Here is a 19,953-nt window from a genome sequence, read left to right as displayed (position 1 = left end):
CGACTGATCCTGCTGCACTACTGAGAACCCTGCATGATTTCCATCATAATCCCTATAACAAGAGCCATCTACGAACAGAACCTTTTTATCTGCATCCTCTAGTGGTTCTGATCGTAAATCTGCTCTCAATTTGGCAAATGCCATCGTCTTCCCTACACAATCATGGGGTTCTCCTTCATAGTCCAAAGGGACAAAATCGGCTATATTACTGGTAGTGCATCTCTGTATAGTTATGTCTGGAAATGTCAATAGCATCTGATACGCTGCTATCCTGGCTGGCGTCAGCACAAATTTCCCCCTTTCTAGCAATTCTGCTACTTTGTGGTGTGTGTACAGAGTCACAGGATAGCCCAGGGTTACAGATGATGCCTTTCCATATGCATAGTACAGCGCCGCCAATTCCTGATAACAGGGTGGATACCCCTGAGCCTCCTCATCTAGTCTCGTACTGTAGTATGCTATCGGCTGCTTTGCTTTTCCTGTGCCTGTCTCTTGTGTTAGAACCGCTGTGACATAACCCTCCTGTCGGTTGGATACATACAAATGAAAAACCTTCTCGTAGTCAGGCAAAGCTAATGCTGGTGCTGACTGCAATTCCTGCTTAATAGTATTGAAAGCTATCTCCGCCTCTGCATTCCACTGTAAGCCGATCTTCAAATTTGTATGTCCTGCTTCTTTCATTATCTTTCTGAAAGGTGCCACAATCTCAGCATATTCTCCTATCCAATCTGAGCTGTACCCTGCCATTCCCAAAAACGTCATCATCTGCCCTACAGTCTGGGGTTTGGGGGCCTTAGTTATTGCCTCAATCTGATCTGGTGCTATCGCCTTCACTCCCTTGGATATTACCCTGCCTAAGTATTCCACTTGCTGCGTGCAAAATTGCAGTTTCATTTTGGATACTTTATGTCCTCCGTGCGCTAGCTTCTCTAACAGAGTTATAGTGTCCTGCTCACACTGTTCCTCGCTGTGGGAGCAAATCAACAGGTCATCCACATACTGTACCAATGTACTTTCCAATGGCATGCCCTCTAGGTCTGCCTTCAATACCTGATTAAAAATGTGTGGTGAATGTTTAAATCCTTGCGGCATTCTGGTATAGGTATACTGAGCACCTCTGTAAGTAAATGCAAACAAATACTGACACTGATCGGCTAGAGGAATGCTGAAGAAAGCCGAACACAAATCAATCACTGAAAAGTAACTTGCTTCTGGTGGAACATTAGTCAAAAGCATGTGTGGGTTGGGGACTACCGTTGGCCAGTCCTCTACCACATCATTTACCGCTCGCAAGTCATGCACCAATCTCCACTTAGATTTATCTGCTTTTAAGACCGGCAGCAACGGGGTATTGCATGGACTGTTTGTTCTTTTAAGCACTCCTATTTCAAGCAACCCCTGCACTGTCGATGCTATTCCCTCTTCTGCTTCTGGTCTTAGAGGGTATTGTGGTCTCCTGGGTGGAATTGCTCCCCTTTTCAGCTTTAGTTCCACCGGACTAGCTGTTTTTATTTTCCCTACGTCCGTGTCATGCAGAATAGACGGCAACTCATCTAACCTTCTATCTTTCTGCTGGCCTCTTTCCTTTCCCAGCAAGGGCAGGTGTGGGTGGGGAGTTATTTCGACCTCTCTCACTGTCCCTACCATATCTACACTTACCATTATTTTAATGCAATTGTTGTCTTCTGATATCCACACCTCTGGCGTGATTTTCCTCCACACTGTTACGGTTTCAGCACTCTTAACTAAGGGTCCTAAGTCTTTAGACTTTAGACTGATATCCCTTGTTTACCAACAACGTTACGTGGGGCGCAGCCTCCGGTATCCTGTACCATTTTTCTAAAAATATGTTCCACTTAACTTGTAAAGCTGCCCCTTGCTTTCCAATTATCACAGCCTCCCCTTCCAGGTGCTGCTGGGTACATGCCTCCAGGTGCCATCTCTCCTCTAACTCCCTGTTCTGAGTCTCGTCAAAAATCACTGTACAATGTAGCTCAGATTTGGGCATTACAGCCCTGGGTAATATAGCCTGCACGCCCTTTTTCCATTTTTCCCAGGTTTCCTGAATCTGATCTGCGATGTCTCCTATCCAAAAGACATTAGCCTTCTTGTCTTCTTGCACTATCAATTGAGCCCCTGCTCTTTCCACACTCAGTCCATTTCTGGTGCATTCTAATTTTAATTCCAGTTTCAATAAGGCATCTCTGCCTAACAAATTAATCGGAGTTCCTTTAAATACTAGCACCGGCAAAACAATTCCTTTATTTCCCATTCTCAACCGCACTGGAGCCGTGCACTGTGTCAACTGTGTTTTCCCCGAGAACCCTACCGTCTTAATAAACTTTCCTGACATGGGAAGGTGAAGGGCATACTGTGGCCGTACACAAGTGTACGGTATCTATCTCCAGTATCTATCATCATTGGTGTCAGTTGCCCTTCTAACATAACCTGAACAATGGGTTCCTCGTCTTCCTCCCTTGTTATCATTGGGTAATGTCCCTTCCCACTCGAGTTCTTGGGGCACCCCATATACTTCGCATAGGGGTTCACAGGTCCGCTTGGGCCTGTGGGGGCTGGTCCTTGGCTAAACTTTGGTTCTCTTCTTATCGGTTCCTGCTGGTGTGTGACAGGCCATGGTGTAAACAGACAATCTCTTCTCATGTGACCTGGCTGATTACATCCCCAGCACAATCCCTCTACCTCTTTTTCCCCCTGTTTCCTCACTGGTCCCCTCTGCCCAGAGCTCCTCTGTCCCCCTCCTTGGGACTTCCAGTCCTGTCTGGGCTGTTTGAATTTAGTCTGTTCCTGATAGGGCATTTGTGGGAATGCTCCCCCAAAGACAATTATTGGCATGGGGTTTTCCAGTATGATCGGTCCCTCTATATAGCAGTGCTTTGTCCAGTTCGATGGCTGTACTCGAACCGGTGGTTGCTGGCAGCATCTTTTTGTTTTTCTCTTTTTCCTTCTTTTTGAGTTCTTCGAGCTGCATTTGTATTAACTTTCTTTGCACCTCTTCCTGCTGCTCAGCCAACCTTAGTTTGTCTTTCCGGTATTTCTCAACCGCATGGACTACGTGGTCTCTAAATTCTTGTGGGGTCATTGACGTCAGCCCAACCACTTCCTCCAGTTTGGATTTTACTTGCGGAGGCATTGCTCCAAAATGCTATGTCGGAACAGTGTGGTGATAAATAAGCTATTTTCCACCTCTTGCTCAGTCTCCAGTCTCCACCTTTTCAACTGGTTTTCTACGTAGGCTGCTGGGTTTTCAGTGTCTCCTAGTGGATCCCCTTTTAAGGCTTTGGGGTCCACTTTGGGTGGATAAAGCTTTCTGAGGGCCTGCCATACCCTCTGCCTCACTCTGTCAAACCCGTCTCCATCAGTTCTTGGGTCGTTTGAGTTTACTATGCCAGCCATTTCCATTAGTTCATTAAATTTGGAGGTTCCCATCAACCTTATCAATAGTGCCTTCAAATCTCCCATAGCCAATAATCGTCCCACTGTTTCTTCTTCAAAGGCTCTAATCCATTTCCATGCTCCTTCATGTAGATTGGGCAGAGTGTTTATCAGCCCTTCTAGGTCCTGGGATCCCCAAGGGATGTACTGCAAATGTCCTGATCCTTTTACTAACAACGGCATCATTCTTCCTCCTCCTTCCCACCTGCCCTGGCTCTCCTCCCCATCTGTCTCAGGGTATGTCTTTACTGCCTCCCACACAAATGTCTCCGGGGTCCTCCTCTTCCCTCGGTCTCCCTGTGGAGTCCTTCCTTTCTGTCTTGATTCAATACTTGGTTGGCCCCTGGAGTATTTTTCGCATCTCCTCTGGCAATCCCCTCTCAGTAACTTATCTAGCTCTCTCTCTACTTCCGCAAGTCGCTTCCCTACCGCCTCCTTCTGCTCTTCTAGGCTTCTGCCTCCTACCTCTTCCCCACAAATTCTCGCATCCTCTCTCTCTCTCTCTCTCCACTTAACTCTTGCTCCTCCAATGAGTCACCTTCTCTTTCTTTCTGTCCGTGTCTGTACACCTGTGGCAGGGACTCCTCATGATCCTTACTCGTGCTTGATTCCCTTCTCTCTTGTGTTTCTCCAAGACTCTCATCTCCTATCTTTTTTCCACCTCTTCTTGAATGCCTCATCTCTTCCTGCCCTGATGAGCCACTTTCTTTTCTAGTCTGTTTATTTCTATAGTATAACCGATACTCCTCATACTCCTTTTCCTCTCTCAAGTATTTCATCCGTTCAATCCCTTCTTCCATTTCTCTCTGTACCTGTTCCATCTTTATCCTTTCTGCCTGTATCTCCTTCCATATCGCCGTTTTTTCCTTCTCGTATTGTTTTTTCTCTTCCTCATTATCCCAAACTTGTACTTCTCCCTGCATGTTTACTGTTCCCGTCAGCAGGGGGCACTGCTTAGGGGTTCCTTCCTCATTATAGGGAGGGGGTCTTTCTGCTTCTTTCGCATCCGGGTACGGAGCCGAAGCCAGCTTCTCACCGTACCCTCCTCTCTCTCTAACAGGCTGTTTTTCCCAGCACCTTAGTGTCTTCCTCGCTTGTAATCAATATTCTACCTGTCCTCCTCAGCCTTTCTCCCTCCGTTCTGAAGAGTTTTAGCACTTCCATTTCTCGTTCTCTTTTTTGCCCTCTTTTCTTAGATTTATCTTTTGGTTTGTAATTTTTAATTAGTGCCTCCATTTCTTCGCACAAACTTACATCAAACGTTCCTTCTCTTGGCCACTTTGTGACCAGGTTTTTGGTTCTCTTTTCCCATTTTTCTGAAGTTTTTGTGATCTCATATTTAATTAACGGGAATTTTTTGCTCAGAATCTCTACTGCCGTTCGTTTACCTGTCATGTTATTCTCTCTTTTTAAGGTATTTCAGAGATTCACAGTTTGTTTACTGGATAATATTATTTACTCTAATTCTATGCCTAGTCTATTCTGTTCTGCCCGTGCAGACCTCTATTCAGAGCGGTACCCACAGAACTTGCTCTTTGCACCTCGTCTGTTCAGACCCTTATCTCTTAAGGCGGTATCCACGAGGATTTTCTCTATTTTCCTTTCCCTGCCCGTTCAGCCCTTCGTTTCATACGAAGCGGTACCCACAGGGATTTACCAACACCACGTGGACTTTTTCTTAACTTAACTTCTTATTAACTTATTTGTACTTACCCTCACTGCAGTGTTCTTGATCAATCCTCTGAGCCTCCTGTTAACCCCCAATTCTGCCAGATTCTTTGGACCGGAGAGACCCTTCGGCAGTGGTTCCACACTCCTGAGACTCCAAGACCTCCCCGAAGCCAACAGAATTCTTAGTCCAAATTGTCGCAAAAAGCGCTTACCTTTTGTTTGGGTGCACCCTTAATTCTGTTAGCCTTGTGGGGGTCCCTAGAGGACTGGGAAGCGTCCCCAATCTGCCATTTCCTTTCCGCGGGTCTCTTTCCGGTCCTGCCGCGGTTGCCAATTTTGTCGTGGTTTCTCGTGCCCCACAAATGACCAAGAGACACAGAAGATTCTTCAAGAAGGGTTAAACTTTAATTTGCAAATCAAAGCTGAGACAGTCATTGAGCTAGTCGCTGATTGCCCACCGATCCTCGGACACAGCATTTTTTATAGCAATCTCCTGGTCCAGTTGCATTAGCATATGTAATCGGTCTATAGTTGCATATCACACGTACCACACGTACATCTTGCCACCATTGTTTCTACCAATTGACTTAATCATGTTCTAATGTACATCTCTTAGCTACCTCTCATTAACACACCATTGTCTTCTACATTTTTAGGATTTCATTCTCCTACTAAATTGGGTACATGCATAGCAAATAGCAAGTTTAAAATTTATACTTTTATACTCCAATACATGCAGCCTCTGGAAGCACCCAACCACAGCCAACTCTGAGTCTGTTCGAAAACTTCGAGCCTCCTACCAGCCCTCCGACACCAAGCACCATCTCTACCAAGCCCTTTGACCCTGGCCGCCAAGCAACAGGCAAAGCTGAGGATTCGGGGCCTTCCTCCCGGAGATTTTTCGATCGCACAGTAGCAGTGGCAGCAAAACAGGCATTTCAGAAGTTTCACCAGATGTTTCCTCCATGCTTCTCACGTCCGTCTCTATCAAATCAGCATTGTACACGGCATCCTACTTGACAGATTACAGATATTCATCCTGGAGTGGCCACTGTGTGCCCCATCTTCTCTGTGGTTTACATACTTTGATAATAAATTTACTTTAAACCTTGAACTTTCTCCTTCTGTCAGCATTTTAGGTATGTAAGTTGGGATGTCATAATACAGGTACACAGGATGATTGTGAGGTTGCATTTGGAATATCGTGTTCAGTTTTGTTCATCCTGTTGTAGGAAAGATGCCATTAAGCTATAAAGAATGGTGAGAAGATTTATGAGAATGTTGCTGGAACTTGAGCAACTGAGTCATAGAGATTGAGCAGATTGGAACATAGGAGAATGAATGGTGGTCTTACAGAGGTGCATAAAATCATGAAAGGAGTAGATAAAGTAAATGTCTTTTTCCTGGGGTTGGAAATCAGGGAGAAGGCATAAATTTAAGATCAGAAAGGAGAGGTTTAATATGAACCTGAAGGGCAACTTTTTCACCCAAAGCTGGTCTGAAATGAATTGCCAGAGGATGTGGTTGAGGCAAGCCCAGTAACAGCACTTAAAATGCATTTGGACAGGTACATGGATAAGAAATATTTGGAGAATATAAGCTAAATATGGGCAACCGGAACGAGCTCAGATGGGCTTCTTGGTTGGCATGGACTAGTTGGGCTTAAGGGAATTTTTCCTGCTGTTTGAAGCTATACAAAAGACCTCTGTTCATATCTCCATGCTCTAATTTTCCCTTTGCCCTCGGAACATGTATATGATTTGCCAAATTGTGTTTGCAGCAGTGTGAGGTTTAATACTATTCAAATAGAATTGCTGCCATTTCTGAGGTAGAAGGTGAGATTGGGTCTTTAACCAGTTACTTCAATATAATCAGGAAACGCAAAATGGAGACTTGAATACTGCATGTTACTCTTCAATATTCTCAAGTCTTGAAAGCTACGGCTTGTCTGGCCAAGAATACTGTATCGATATTTCAGATCAATAACTTTCATCGGTATAGTAATGATGAGCTCTGTTTTACTCTTCACGGATGCTCTCTGATCTGGGTATTTCTAGCATCTTGGTAATTTGAACTTGCATGCATAATTTTCCATCATAAGCCTCTTTTGTTTGTGGAGTGAGTGAACAAGAATGGCAAGTTAGGCAGCTCATTGAGAGCTAATGGTGTGGATAAGTGGAGAAGGACCTGTTTCAATGTGACAAATGTTCTGTGTCAAGGCAGAAAGGCGTATACTTCTCACACTATTGGTGCTTTGTGTTTGAAGCTGATTTGTAGCACACCACACATTTAAGGCTCTTTCAGATTGACAAGCCAATAATCCTCCCCGTACAACTTTACATGTACTGTGATTGGGGGTGTGCATGGTGTCATGACAGCAACCTTTCCCTCAATGTCAGCAGAATAAAGGAACGTGTCATTGACTTCAGGCAGTGGGATGATGCACACGCTTGTGTTGTGCTGAGGTGGACATGGTTGACAGATTCAAGTTCCTAGGAGTAAACGTCGACAACAGCCTGTCTTAGTCCAACTAGGTAGAGGCCAACTACCAAGAAAGCACACCCTGTTCCTCTACATCCTCAGGGGGCTAAAGAAAGTTGGCATGTTCCCATTTACAGTCACTAATTTTAATTGATGTACTATAGAAAGCATCCTCTCTGGATACTTCACAGCTTGTGAGGACAGTTGCTGTGCCTGTGACCAGAAGGAACGGCAGAGGATTGTGGACACAGCTCAGTGCATCACAGAAACCAGCTTCCCCTCTATGGACTTGGTCTGTACTTCTTGCTGCTTTGATAAAACAGTCAATGTAATCAAAGACCTTTCCCAACCTGATCTTTCTCTGTTCTTCCCCATCACCCCTTCAACAGATAGAAGAGACAAAAGTTTGAAAGCAATTACAAGCTGGCTCAATGACAGCTTATTTCCTACTGTTAAAAAAGGCTTTTGAACAGACTTCTTAACAACAATATGGACTCTTGACTTCAGTCTGCCTTGCCAAGGGCTTGCATCTTCACCCCACTGCTCTTTGTTACCCTATGTTCTGCATTGTGTTATTGCTTTTCCTTTGTTCTACCTTGATGTACTGTTGTGATGAAATAATCTATATAGGTGACATGGAAAGCTAACTTTTTTACAATACCTCTGTACACATGACAATAAGCCACTGCCAGTCCTCAATACTCAAACCTTTTGGACATCACCTACCCCGTTTTGCATCTTAACATAAATGTAATAGGTGGCACAAGTTAAAATGAAAAGAAACACTTGGGAGGTTAAAAGAAGTTCATAAAGAAGACAATTAAGATGTGGATAAAATAGAAAATGCCAGGAGTACTCAGCAAATCAGGCAGGATCTGGAAACAAAGGGACAACACAGACTTTCATGAACTGTTGCTACCTCATCTCCTCTGCAACTGCCACATTATCCAGATCTACTAGTTATGGTTTATGTTTCACAGAGAACGGTTTCACATTACTTCCTCTGGCTCAATTGCAGCTTAAGGATCAATTTCCCTCTTCAAGCTCAAGTTTAGAAATGTTTTTTGACTTTGACTATTGAAAAGCTTTTTTTTCTGTCCGAACAGTAAATTAGCGTGCAGATTTAGAGTTCAGTCTGACTGGAGTAAAACCGATTGTTCACACCCTTTTTTTTTGTTCTGATACTGCTCGGATTAAATGCCAGTGTAACATGAAGCTGCAAATATTTCAGATTCGTTAGCTCCCAGTGTACTTGATAAATCTGCCTGGTCTCCATTCAGATGATTACAGAAGGTAGATGTGCCACATTTCTTCGTTCTTAAATACAAATTTTAATTGTTGGAGCAAACTTGTACCCATGAATGCAGATAGCGCTCTTAGACAAGACTGTTATTCTTGGGTCTAATCCATCTGAAATAGATCCCTGCTAACTGTAGCTGCATGCGTATGGCCAGTAGTCATTGTAATTTGAGTTTCCTACAAGCCTTGAGCTTTGAAAGATTATGTAAAAACCATCAGAGATGAATATTTCTTGTGATTAATTTCTCAATGGATTTTTAATTTCCTTGTTCGAAAATGCAGAGTGTGTTATTTTAAGATGTAATAATTAACGGTAATTAAACCATGTGGTTATGTGAGATTTTGTTTTTGAAATCAAAGAATATTAGTTCTGACCTGTAACTGAAATATGCGGCTTCATTTGGTTTAATATTCATGGTTCATTTGGTCTTTGATTTTATTGCTTCCTTAAGTTTATAACTTGTCTATCTTTTTTTCTTCCAGTCAAAAGAAAATTCTACCGAGACAGAGGAAGATGCTCTTCACGTGGACTGTCATAACCTAGGTAGTACTTTCATTGCTTATACTTGCTTTTCAGGGAGAAAAATAATCTTTAACATCCTTATACAAAGCATCTCAGTTATCTCTTCTGTTCCAATATGTTGTGTGTGGGAACAATGGGTTTTAGTTCATGGGGCACTGGATACTAGGTGTTGATAAGATGGGCTTTTATTGAGTCGAGTTGAAAACGGTATCGTAGTGAATCAATTAATTAGGACTGCCGATAAGCTTTAAGGGAATAGGGTTCAGTTTGGGCCATAAGACCATAAAATATAGGAGCAGAAGTAGGCCATTTGGCCCATCGAGGCTGTTCCACCATTTAATCATGGGCTCATCCAATTCTTCCAGTAATCCCCACTCCACTGCTTTCTTCCCATACCATTTGATGCCCTGGCTACTCAAGAGCCTATGACTTGGCATCCACAGCCGCTTGTGGCAACAAATTCCACAGATTTACCATCCTCTGACTAAAGTAATTTCTCCGCATCTCTGTTCTAAATGGATATCCTTCAATCCTGAAGTCGTGTCCTTTTGTCCTAGAATTCCCTACCATGGGAAATAACTTTGTCATATCTAATCTGTTCTGCCTTTTAACATTAGGAATGTTTCTATGAGATTCCCTCATTCTTCTGAACTCCAGGGAATACAACCCAAGAGCTGCCAGACGTTCCTCGTTCAGTAACCCATTCATTCCTGGAATCATTCTCGTGAATCTTCTCTGAACCCTCTCGAATGTCAGTTTCTCCTTTCTAAAATAAGGAGCCTAAAACTGCATACAATACTCCAAGTGCGGTTTCATGAGTTTCTTTTAGGTCTTCAACATCACATCCCCATTCTTGTATTCTATACCTCTAGGAATGAATGAATTGCATTTGCCTTCTTCACCACCAACTCAACCTTTAGGGAAAGCATAGAAAGGTTAAAGAGAACAGACAAGGTGGTAGTGTAGATGAGTGGTGATTAGTGATATTCAGATGATGTCAAGAAGAGACAGCATGCAAATTATAGTATACAGGCAGTCCCCGAGTTACAAACGTCCAAATTACAGACAACTCGTACTTACGAACCGAGGAAGGAGAATGGCATCCCCCATTTTAAGTCGGATCATGATGCCGTTGGCCATTTTTAAGTCGTTGCTGTTGACACTGTGTTGAGTGTGTAACTTTGTATTCGGCTTAAATTCTTCATAGCAAGATACACCCTGACCCCCCCCCCCCACCGACACTTTTCAGTCAGCACTGCTCCCACTTGTCCCATTTAACCTGTCTCAGTGCAGTGGACTTTAGGACCTGGGGAATCAGTGCGGTGGGCTTTAGGACCTGGCCGAGCTCAGGACCCGCCGCCCACAGTGTTTCTGTTCCGTTGACGGAAAACGATCATGATTGAAAATAAAGTGGAAATAATAAAGTGATCGGAAAGAGGTGGAACACCATCGGTCATTGGAAAAGCGTTAGGCTACAGTCAGTCAACGATTGGAACAATTTTAAAGGATAAAGTGAGAATAATGGAGCATGTGAAAGGCCCTGCCCCGATGAAAGCTACAATTATTACTAAACAACACAGTGGTTTAATTATTGAAATACAAACATTTCTTAAGTGTTTTATATGCATAGAAAGGTAAAATATGTACTGAATACTAAGACAAACATTTGACTAACTGATGCTAAATAATACTGGATGTACCTGTTCCGACTTACGTACAAATCCGACTTAAAGACGGACTTAGGAATGGAACTTGTTCGTAACCCAGTGACTGCCTGTATCTCTAAGTGGATTTCAAGTAGAGAAAACTAGTAAAATAATGAGGGTTGAAGGCTCTTTTTCCAAACGCGTGCAGCATTCATAGTTGAACTGATGGCTCAAATAGAAATACCTAACTATAACGTGTATCGATTATTGGAATTGGTTTATTATTGTCACATAGTGGAAAGCTTGTCTTGAATACTGTTCATACAGATCAAACCATTACAGTGCATTGAGAAAGAATAAGGTAAAACAGTAATAAAATGCAAAACAAATTGTATAAGCTACAGAGAAGGTGCAGAGCAGGTAAACAACGTGCAAGATCATGATAAAGTAAATTATGAGATTAAGAATCCACCTTATCATACCAGGAAACCATTCAATAGTCACAACTGCAGGATTTAAGTTGTCTTTTAGCCTAGTGGTACATAATTTCAGGCTTTTGTCTCTTCTGTCCAATGAAGGAGAGGAAAAAGATGGGGGTCCGGTATGCGTGAGGACTTTCATTAGGCTGGCTGCTTTACTGAGGCAGTGGGGAGGGGGGAGGCTGGTTTCCATGATGTGCTGAGCTGTGTTCACAGCTCCTTACAGCTTATTGCAGTCACATGCAGAACAATTGCCATACCAAGGTGTTCTGCATCCAGATAGGATGCTTTCTATAATGTAACAATAAAAAAAATTAAGAAATGCAGAATTCTTGTCCTAATGAAGGGTGGGCCCAAAAAGTTGACTGTTTATTCCCTTCCATAGATGTTGCTTGACCTCCAGAGTTTTGTGTATTTGTTGCTCCAGATTTCTTTAGTCTTCTGAGGAAGTCGAGGTGTTGGTGAGCTTTCCTGGCTGTGGTATCTATGTTAGTTGGACCAGGACAGGCTATTTGTAATGTTTCCTCCTAGGAACTTGAAGTTCTTGACCTTTTTGACCCCAACCCCATTGATGTGGACAGGAGCATGTGCCCTGTCCCCCTTCCTGAAGTCAATGACCTGCTCACTTATTTTGCTAACATTTGCGGGTATCATGATACCATGTCACTAAGCTCTCCATGTCCTTCCTATAATTTGTATCATTGTTGCTTTAAGATGTGGCTCATTACAGTGGTGTCATCTACAAACTTGCAGCTGGAGTTAGAGCAGAAGCTGCCCACATAGTCATGAGTATAAAGGGGGTAGAGTGTTCAGGCAGGAGAATAGTTCTTCAGGTTCATGTCTAATCTTCAGTTGCTTCATCTCTACCCCTACTTCCATCATAAGGTTAGAAATGGGAATATTGCACAGTGTTCAATTTGCAACTCCATAGCAAATGAACAATCCCACATATAGGCATGGGCTGATAAGGTGGCATATATTCACCACCTTTGTGAAGTGTTGCACCTTGATAGGTCAAATGTAAAGAGACGGTACAGTGTTAATAGCAAGACCTTTATCAGTGTTGCTGAGCAGAGGGATCTTGGGGTCCAAGTTCATAGCTTCCAGAAAGTGGCTACACAGGTTGATAGGGTGGTAAAGAAGGTATGTGGCATGCTTGCCTTTATTAGTTGAGGCATTGAGTTCAATTATCAGGAAGTTATGTTGCAGTTTTATAAAACAGGTTAGGCCACATCTAGGGTATTGCATATAGTTGTGGACACCCCATTATAGGAAGGATATTGAGGCTTTAGTGAGGGTGCAGCTGAGGTTTACCAGGATGCTGCCTGGATTAGAGGGCATGAGCTAGAAAGACAGGTTGGACAAATTTGGATTGCTTTCTCTGGAGTGACAGAGGCTGAAGGGAGATCTGATAGAGGTTTATAAGATTATGAGAGGCACAGATAGAGTTGACAGACAGTATCTTTTTTCCCCAGAGTTGAAATGTCTGATACCAGAGGGCATACATTTAATGTGGTGGGGGAACTCTAAAGGAGATGTGAGGGAGAAGATAGAGAGTGGTAGGTGACTGGTATGTATTGCCTGGGGTGGTGGTAGGGATAGATACATTAAGGAATTTGGATAGACACATGAATGTGAGGAAAGTAGAGGGTATGGACATTGTGTAGGCGTAGGGATTAGTTGGCCATTCGATTACTGATTTATTTGGTTCGACACAACATTAGGCTAAATGGCCTGTTACTGTGTGGTACTGTTGTATGTCTGTGTCATTCATGCTGCAGATGTAGCAGACAGTTACAATCTCACATGAAAGAATCTAATCATTGACTCTTGATATTCATGCCGTGGCCACTGAATGTTAAGGGCAGGTGACGTTCACTGTGTCAGCCTACCAACATCCTACGGACTGGGTCACCTTGACTGGAAATTCAACTTGACCAGGCACAGAAGTAATGTGCTACCAGAGCTGGGTTACCTATAGTATCTCATTTGATGGCCCAGAGCCTTGTCACCTGCTACCAGACACAGATCAGGAATGTAGTGGAATACATTCACTTACATGAATGCAACTTCAACTGCTTTCAAGAAACATGGTACTATCCAGGACAAAGCAATCCTTATGATCAGTACCCCATTCACTAACCTAAACACTCATTCTCTCTGCCACCAACTCACGGTATACAGCAGCTATTCACCTAGACTGCTCAACTAGCTCCTCTGAAATCCACAAACTCCATCACCAAGAAGCACCAGTGTATTTGAGCATTGCCATCTGCGTGTTCCCTCCAAATCACACAGTATTAATATCTTAGAATATACCTCAGTCTTTCATTGTCACTGAGTCTAACTCCTGAGAGAGCAATGTCGAACATCTTTGCCAGAAGTTCTGCAGGGCTTTAAGGCAGGAATTCACCACCTCTTCCTCCGAGGCTGTTAGTGATGGGCAGTAAATGATGGCTTGCCAGCAATTCCCAGGTTCCCCACTCCCAAAAAAAATCTCAGAATATTTAATTTTTCAAAGAAACAGGCTAATAAAACAAAATGTTATCGATGCTAGTGTATAGATGGGATAAAGACAATAGAGTAAAGATTCCTAGCTCAGAAAATAAAGTAGAAGAATCAGTTTGGATGGAGAAGCACAATGGAACATAAAACTTTAACATGTGTTACCTATTGGCCCTCAAACCGTCATAGTATTGTAGTACAGATTAAGAAATAAAAGGTGCAAGTAAGAAGAGTACCAGGGGAACTTGATTTTCATGTAGTTTGGACATTAGTCGTGTGGAGGATGAGCTTTTGGCATGCATACAAAATGATTTTCTAGATTATAATATTAAACCAACAAAGGAACTGGCAATTTCAAATTTAATACTGTGCAATGAGAAAGGGTTAACTAGTAGTCTCATAACTATGAGGTCTATAGGGAAGTGTTATAATAGGTTAGAATTTTATTTTGCATAAAGTGTGTTTATAAATTTAAATGAACCAGATCAAAGGTATGTGATGTATGTTGGCTCTGGTAGATTGGGAAACTACAGTGTGGTGACCATAACTGCACACGCTGTGACTCCCCAACATTTTTACTCAACATCATGACCAATAGATGGATATTGATACTGTAGCGATGTGCTACACACAGCGCTGAAATAATGACACGCAGTCGGTAAGTCGTTTCGAGACTAGTTTATTCCAACCTCGCGGTGCTGGTATTTAAATCCCTAGCGCCCGCCCTCTCCGGGCGGAAATGACGTCAGAGGTGCATTACCGAAGTCTCTCCCCGCGCACTGGCTATTTGTGAGCTGGGTCGCCAGATAACCCTCCCCCCCCCCAGAACCAGCGATACACCCCCCAATGTCCTCAGTCTGGATCGGACTCTGTTTGGGAGGTCTGCCTCTGCGCCGCGGTGCCTGAACCGCGACCGGCTGCGCCAAGTCCACATGGGCTGGTTTGAGTCGGTCCACCGTGAAAACCTCCTCTTTCCCCCCAATGTCCAGAACGTATGTGGACCCGTTGTTGTTGATCAGCCTGAACGGCCCCTCGTACGGCCGCTGTAGGGGTGCCTGGTGTCCACCCCTTCGTACAAACACAAACTTACGGTTTTGCAGTTCTTTGGGTACGTGGGTCGGGGTCGGTCCGTGCTGTGAAGTTGGTACAGGGGCCAGGTTGCCGAGCCTTTCACGTAGCCTGTCCAGGATTGCTGCGGGTTCTTCCTCCTGCCCTCTTGGGGCTGGTATGAACTCTCCCGGGATGGCCAGGGGTGCGCTGTACACCAACTCGGCCGACGAGGCGTGCAGATCCTCTTTGGGCGCTGTACGAATTCCAAGCAGGACCCAGGGAAGCTCGTCCACCCAGTTAGGCGGGCCATGAGAGCCGACTTCAAGTGATGGTGGAAGCGTTCCACCAGTCCGTTCGACTGTGGGTGGTAGGCAGTTGTGTGGTGCAGCTGCGTTCCCAACAGGCTGGCCACAGCCGACCACAGGCTGGAGGTGAACTGGGTGCCTCTGTCGGAGGTAATGCGGGCCGGTACCCCGAAGCGTGCTACCCAGGTTGCGATCAGTGCTCGGGCGCAGGAATCGGCAGATGTGTCGGTGAGCGGGACCGCCTCTGGCCACCTCGTGAACTGGTCTACCATAGTTAGGAGCTACCGCGCTCCTCGGGGCACTGGTAGGGGGCCCACGATATCCACGTGAATGTGGTCGAACCTCCGGTGGGTAGGTTCAAACTGCTGCGGCGGGGCTTTAGTGTGCTGCTGTACCTTGGCTGTTTGGCACTGCATGCACGTTCTGTCCCATTCACTGGCCTGCTTGCGAAGTCCGTGCCACGCGAACTTGCTGGAGACCAGCCAGACTGTTGTCCTGATAGATGGGTGCGCCAAACCGTGTATGGAGTCAAAAACCCGCCGCCTCCAGGTTGCCGGGACGATGGGGCGAGGTTGGCCGGTAGCCACGTCGCACAGGAGGGTCCTATCACCTGGGCCTACGAGAAAGTCCTGCAGCTGCAAACCAGAGACTGCGGTCCTGTAGCTGGGCATCTCGTCGTCTGCCTGCTGCGCCTCCGCCGGTGCTGCATAGTCCACCCCCAGGGACAGGGCCTGGACAGCTGGTCTGGAGAGTGCGTCCGCCACGACGTTGTCCTTTCCCGAGACATGCTGGATGTCCGTCGTGTACTCAGAGATGTAGGACAGATGTCACTGCTGGCGAGCCGACCAGGGATCGGACACCTTCGTGAATGCGAAGGTCAACGGTTTGTGGTCCGTGAATGCGGCGAACGGCCTGCCTTCTAAGAAGTACCTGAAATGCCGGATTGCCAGGTATAGTGCCAACAGTTCCCGGTCGAAAGCACTGTATTTGAGCTCGGGTGGTCGCAGGTGTTTGCTGAAAAACGCCAGGGGTTGCCAGCGACCCTCGATGAGTTGTTCCAGCACCCCACCGACTGCCATGTTAGATGCGTCCACTGTGAGGGCGGTAGGGACGTCCATTCTGGGGTGCACTAGCATCGCGGCGTTTGCCAAGGCTTCTTTTGTTTTAATGTAAGTGGCTGCGGACTCCTCGTCCCAGGTAATGTCCTTGCCCTTACCCGACATCAGGGCGAACAGGGGGCGCATGATTCGGGCAGCTGAAGGGAGGAAGCGGTGGTAGAAATTTACCATACCCACGAATTCCTGAAGGCCTTTGATTGTGTTGGGTCGGGGGAAATGGCGGATTGCGTCTACCTTAGCGGGCAGAGGGGTTGCCCCGTCTTTAGTAATCCTGTGGCCCAGGAAGTTGATGGTGTTGAGCCCGAACTGGCATTTGGCCGGGTTGATTGTCAGGCCGTATTCACTCAGTCGGGCGTAGAGTTGACGGAGGTGGGACAGATGCTCCTGACGACTGCTGCTGGCTATGAGGATGTCGTCCAAATAGATGAAAGCGAAGTCCAGGTCATGTCCCACCACGTCAATTAACCGCTGAAACGTCTGTGCGGCATTCTTTAGACCGAACCATGCGGAGGAACTCGAAAAGGCTGAAAGGGGTGATGAGTGCCATATTGGGGACATCGTCCGGATGCATCGGGATTTGATGGTATCCCCAGACGAGGTCTACCTTGGAGAAGATCCGTGCGCCGTGTAGGTTTGCTGCAAAATCCTGAATGTGTGGCACAGGGTAGCGGTCCGGTGTCATAGCCTCGTTCAGCCTGCGGTAGTCGCCGCATGGTCTCCAGCCCCCTGTTGCTTTGGGCACCATGTGCAGGGGGGAGGCCCATGGGCTGTTGGACCACCGTATGATCCCCAATTCCTTCATCCACATGAATTCCTCCTTCGTCAGGCGGAGCTTTTCCGGGGGGAGCCTTCGTGCGCGGGCGTGGAGGGGTGGTCCCTGGGTCGGAATGTGTTGCTGTACCCCGTGTCTGGGCATGGCTGCCGTGAACTGCGGTGTCAGAATCGATGGGAAGTCCGCCAGGAGTCTGGTGAATTCGTTGTCCAACAGCGTGATGGAGTCCAGGTGTGGGGCCGGCAACTTGGCTTCACCCAGGGAGAACGTCTGGAAAGTCTCGGCATGTACCAGTCTTTTCCCTTGCAAGTCGACTAGCAGGCTGTGAGCTCGCAAGAAGTCCGCCTCCAGGAGTGGTTGGGCCACCGCGGTCAGTGTGAAGTCCCACATGAACCGGCTGGCGCCGAACTGCAGCTGCACTGTGCGGGTGCCGTAGGTCCGTATCGTGCTGCCGTTTGCGGCCCTCGGTGGGTCCTGGCTTCCTGTTGCGGGTGTCGTACCCCGTCGGGGGCAAGACGCTGATCTCCGCTCCGGTGTCGACCAAGAAGCGGTGTCCCGACTGTTTGTCCCAGACGTACAAGAGGCTGTCCTGGTGGCCAGCCACCATAGTCATCAGCGGCAGCTGGCCCTGGCCCTTGCAGGGCGGGCGACAACGGCGGGCTTTTGTGCCCCACTGCTGGTGGTAGAAACACCACTGTTCACTGTCCTCCTCACTCCTGCCTCTTTGTTGTGTGCGCTCCCTTGCCGGGCCTGGTCTGGTCTGCTGTTGGGTACGTGGTCTGGTAATCTGACCGACGGATGCCACGTTCTCCCTCTTGGCTTTCCACAGCACGTCTGCCCGGGCCGCCACCTTCCGGGGGTCGCTGAAATCTGCGTCGGCCAGCAGCAGATGTATGTCCTCGGGCAGTTGCTCCAGGAATGCTTGCTCGAAAATGAGGCAGGGCTTGTGTCCGTCAGCCAGGGACAGCATCTCGTTCATCAATGCTGATGGCAGTCTGTCTCCCAAACCGTCCAGGTGAAGCAGGCGGGCACCCCGCTCACGCCGTGAGAGGCCAAAGGTCCCAATGAGCAGCGCCTTGAATGCTTCATATTTGCCTTCTTCCGGGGGCCACTGTATGAAATCCGCAGCCTGGGCGACCGTCTCCTGGTCAAGGGCGCTCCCCACATGGTAGTAACACGTGGAATCAGAGGATATCTGCCGAATCTGGAACTGGGCTTCTTCTTGGCTAAACCACACGCGTGGTCGCAGCGTCCAGAAAGTCGGCAGTTGTAGCGAAACTGAGTGAAAGGATTAGATATGCCTTTTACATTAAAAGAGGTTGAAGAAGCTTTAGGATCACCTCAGGGTAATAAATCCCCAGGAGAAGATGGTTTTCCTCCTGAGTTTTATAAAAAATTTAAAGATTTATTAATTCCTCCTTTTATGGAATTAATATACCAAGTGGAAAGAATGCATAAACTTCCACAATCTTTTTTAACAGCGATCATAACTGTATTGCCAAAAAAAGATAGAGACCCTTTAAAACCAACATCATATAGGCCTATTTCTTTGTTGAACACAGATTATAAAATAATAGCAAAAATTTTATCTAATAGAATATCTAAATATTTACTAAAATTAATACATATGGATCAAACAGGTTTTATTAAAAATAGACAAACAATGGATAATATAACTCGGTTACTTAGTATAATTCATTTGGCAAAAAAAAGAGAGGAAATGAGTGTGGCAGTTGCTTTAGATGCAGAAAAAGCATTTGATAGGTTGGAATGGGATTTTTTATTTAAGGTATTGGAAAAATATGAGTTAGGAAAATCTTTTATACAATGGATTAAAACTTTAAATACTAATCCTCAAGCTAAAGTAGTTACAAATGGTCAGATTTCAACACCATTTTGCTTAACGAGGTCAACTAGACAAGGCTGCCCATTATCACCTGCTTTATTTGTATTGGCAATAGAACTATTAGCAGAACTAATTAGAACAGATTCAGATATTGGGGGCTTTAGAGTTAATCAAGAAGAATATAAGATTAATTTATTTGCTGATGATGTTTTGATTTATTTAACAAACCCATTGCAATCCTTGCAAAGATTATCCTTTAGATTGGAAGAATATGGGAAAGTATCAGGTTATAAAGTAAATTGGGATAAAAGTGAAATTTTGCCCCTCACCAAAGGAAATTATAATCAATGTCGATTAGCAACTCAGTTTCGATGGTCAATGAATGGGATAAAATATTTAGGTATTAGAGTTGATAACGATGTTAAAAATTTATATAAACAAAACTATTTGCCATTATTAAAAAAAATAAAAGAGGATCTTGATAAATGAATGATGTTACCAATAACATTAATAGGTAGAGTTAATGCTGTAAAAATGAATATATTTCCTAGATTGCAATATTTATTTCAAAATTTACCAATACAATTACCTCAGAAGTTTTTTCAAGAACTGAATAAATATGTAAGGAAATTTCTTTGGAAAGGTAAGATGTCAAGAATATCATTGGAAAAATTGACATGTAAATTTGATTTAGGGGGGTTACAACTTCCAAATTTTAAGAATTATTGTAAAGCAAATCAACTTAGATTTATTGCGTCTTTTTTTGATGAAGAAAAATCGGCATGGATTAAAATAGAGTTACCGT

General features: G+C 45.1%; 1 protein-coding gene across 2 annotated transcripts in view; it reads left to right on the top strand.

The window, feature by feature from the left end:
- LOC140727933 (histone-lysine N-methyltransferase SETDB2-like) overlaps nt 1-19,953 on the top strand; it is a 107,937-nt gene that overhangs the window by 39,683 nt on the left and 48,301 nt on the right. For both annotated transcript variants that reach the window (XM_073045922.1, XM_073045923.1), the window contains one exon: nt 9,388-9,448. In XM_073045922.1, coding sequence (XP_072902023.1) covers nt 9,388-9,448 — 61 coding nt within the window. The remainder of the gene's footprint in view (nt 1-9,387; nt 9,449-19,953) is intronic.

Source organism: Hemitrygon akajei, chromosome 5, assembly GCF_048418815.1.
Source record: "Hemitrygon akajei chromosome 5, sHemAka1.3, whole genome shotgun sequence".
Taxonomy (NCBI): Eukaryota; Metazoa; Chordata; class Chondrichthyes; order Myliobatiformes; family Dasyatidae; genus Hemitrygon; species Hemitrygon akajei.
Note: the sequence above shows the minus strand (reverse complement) of the source record. Positions and strands in the feature narration are given on the sequence as shown.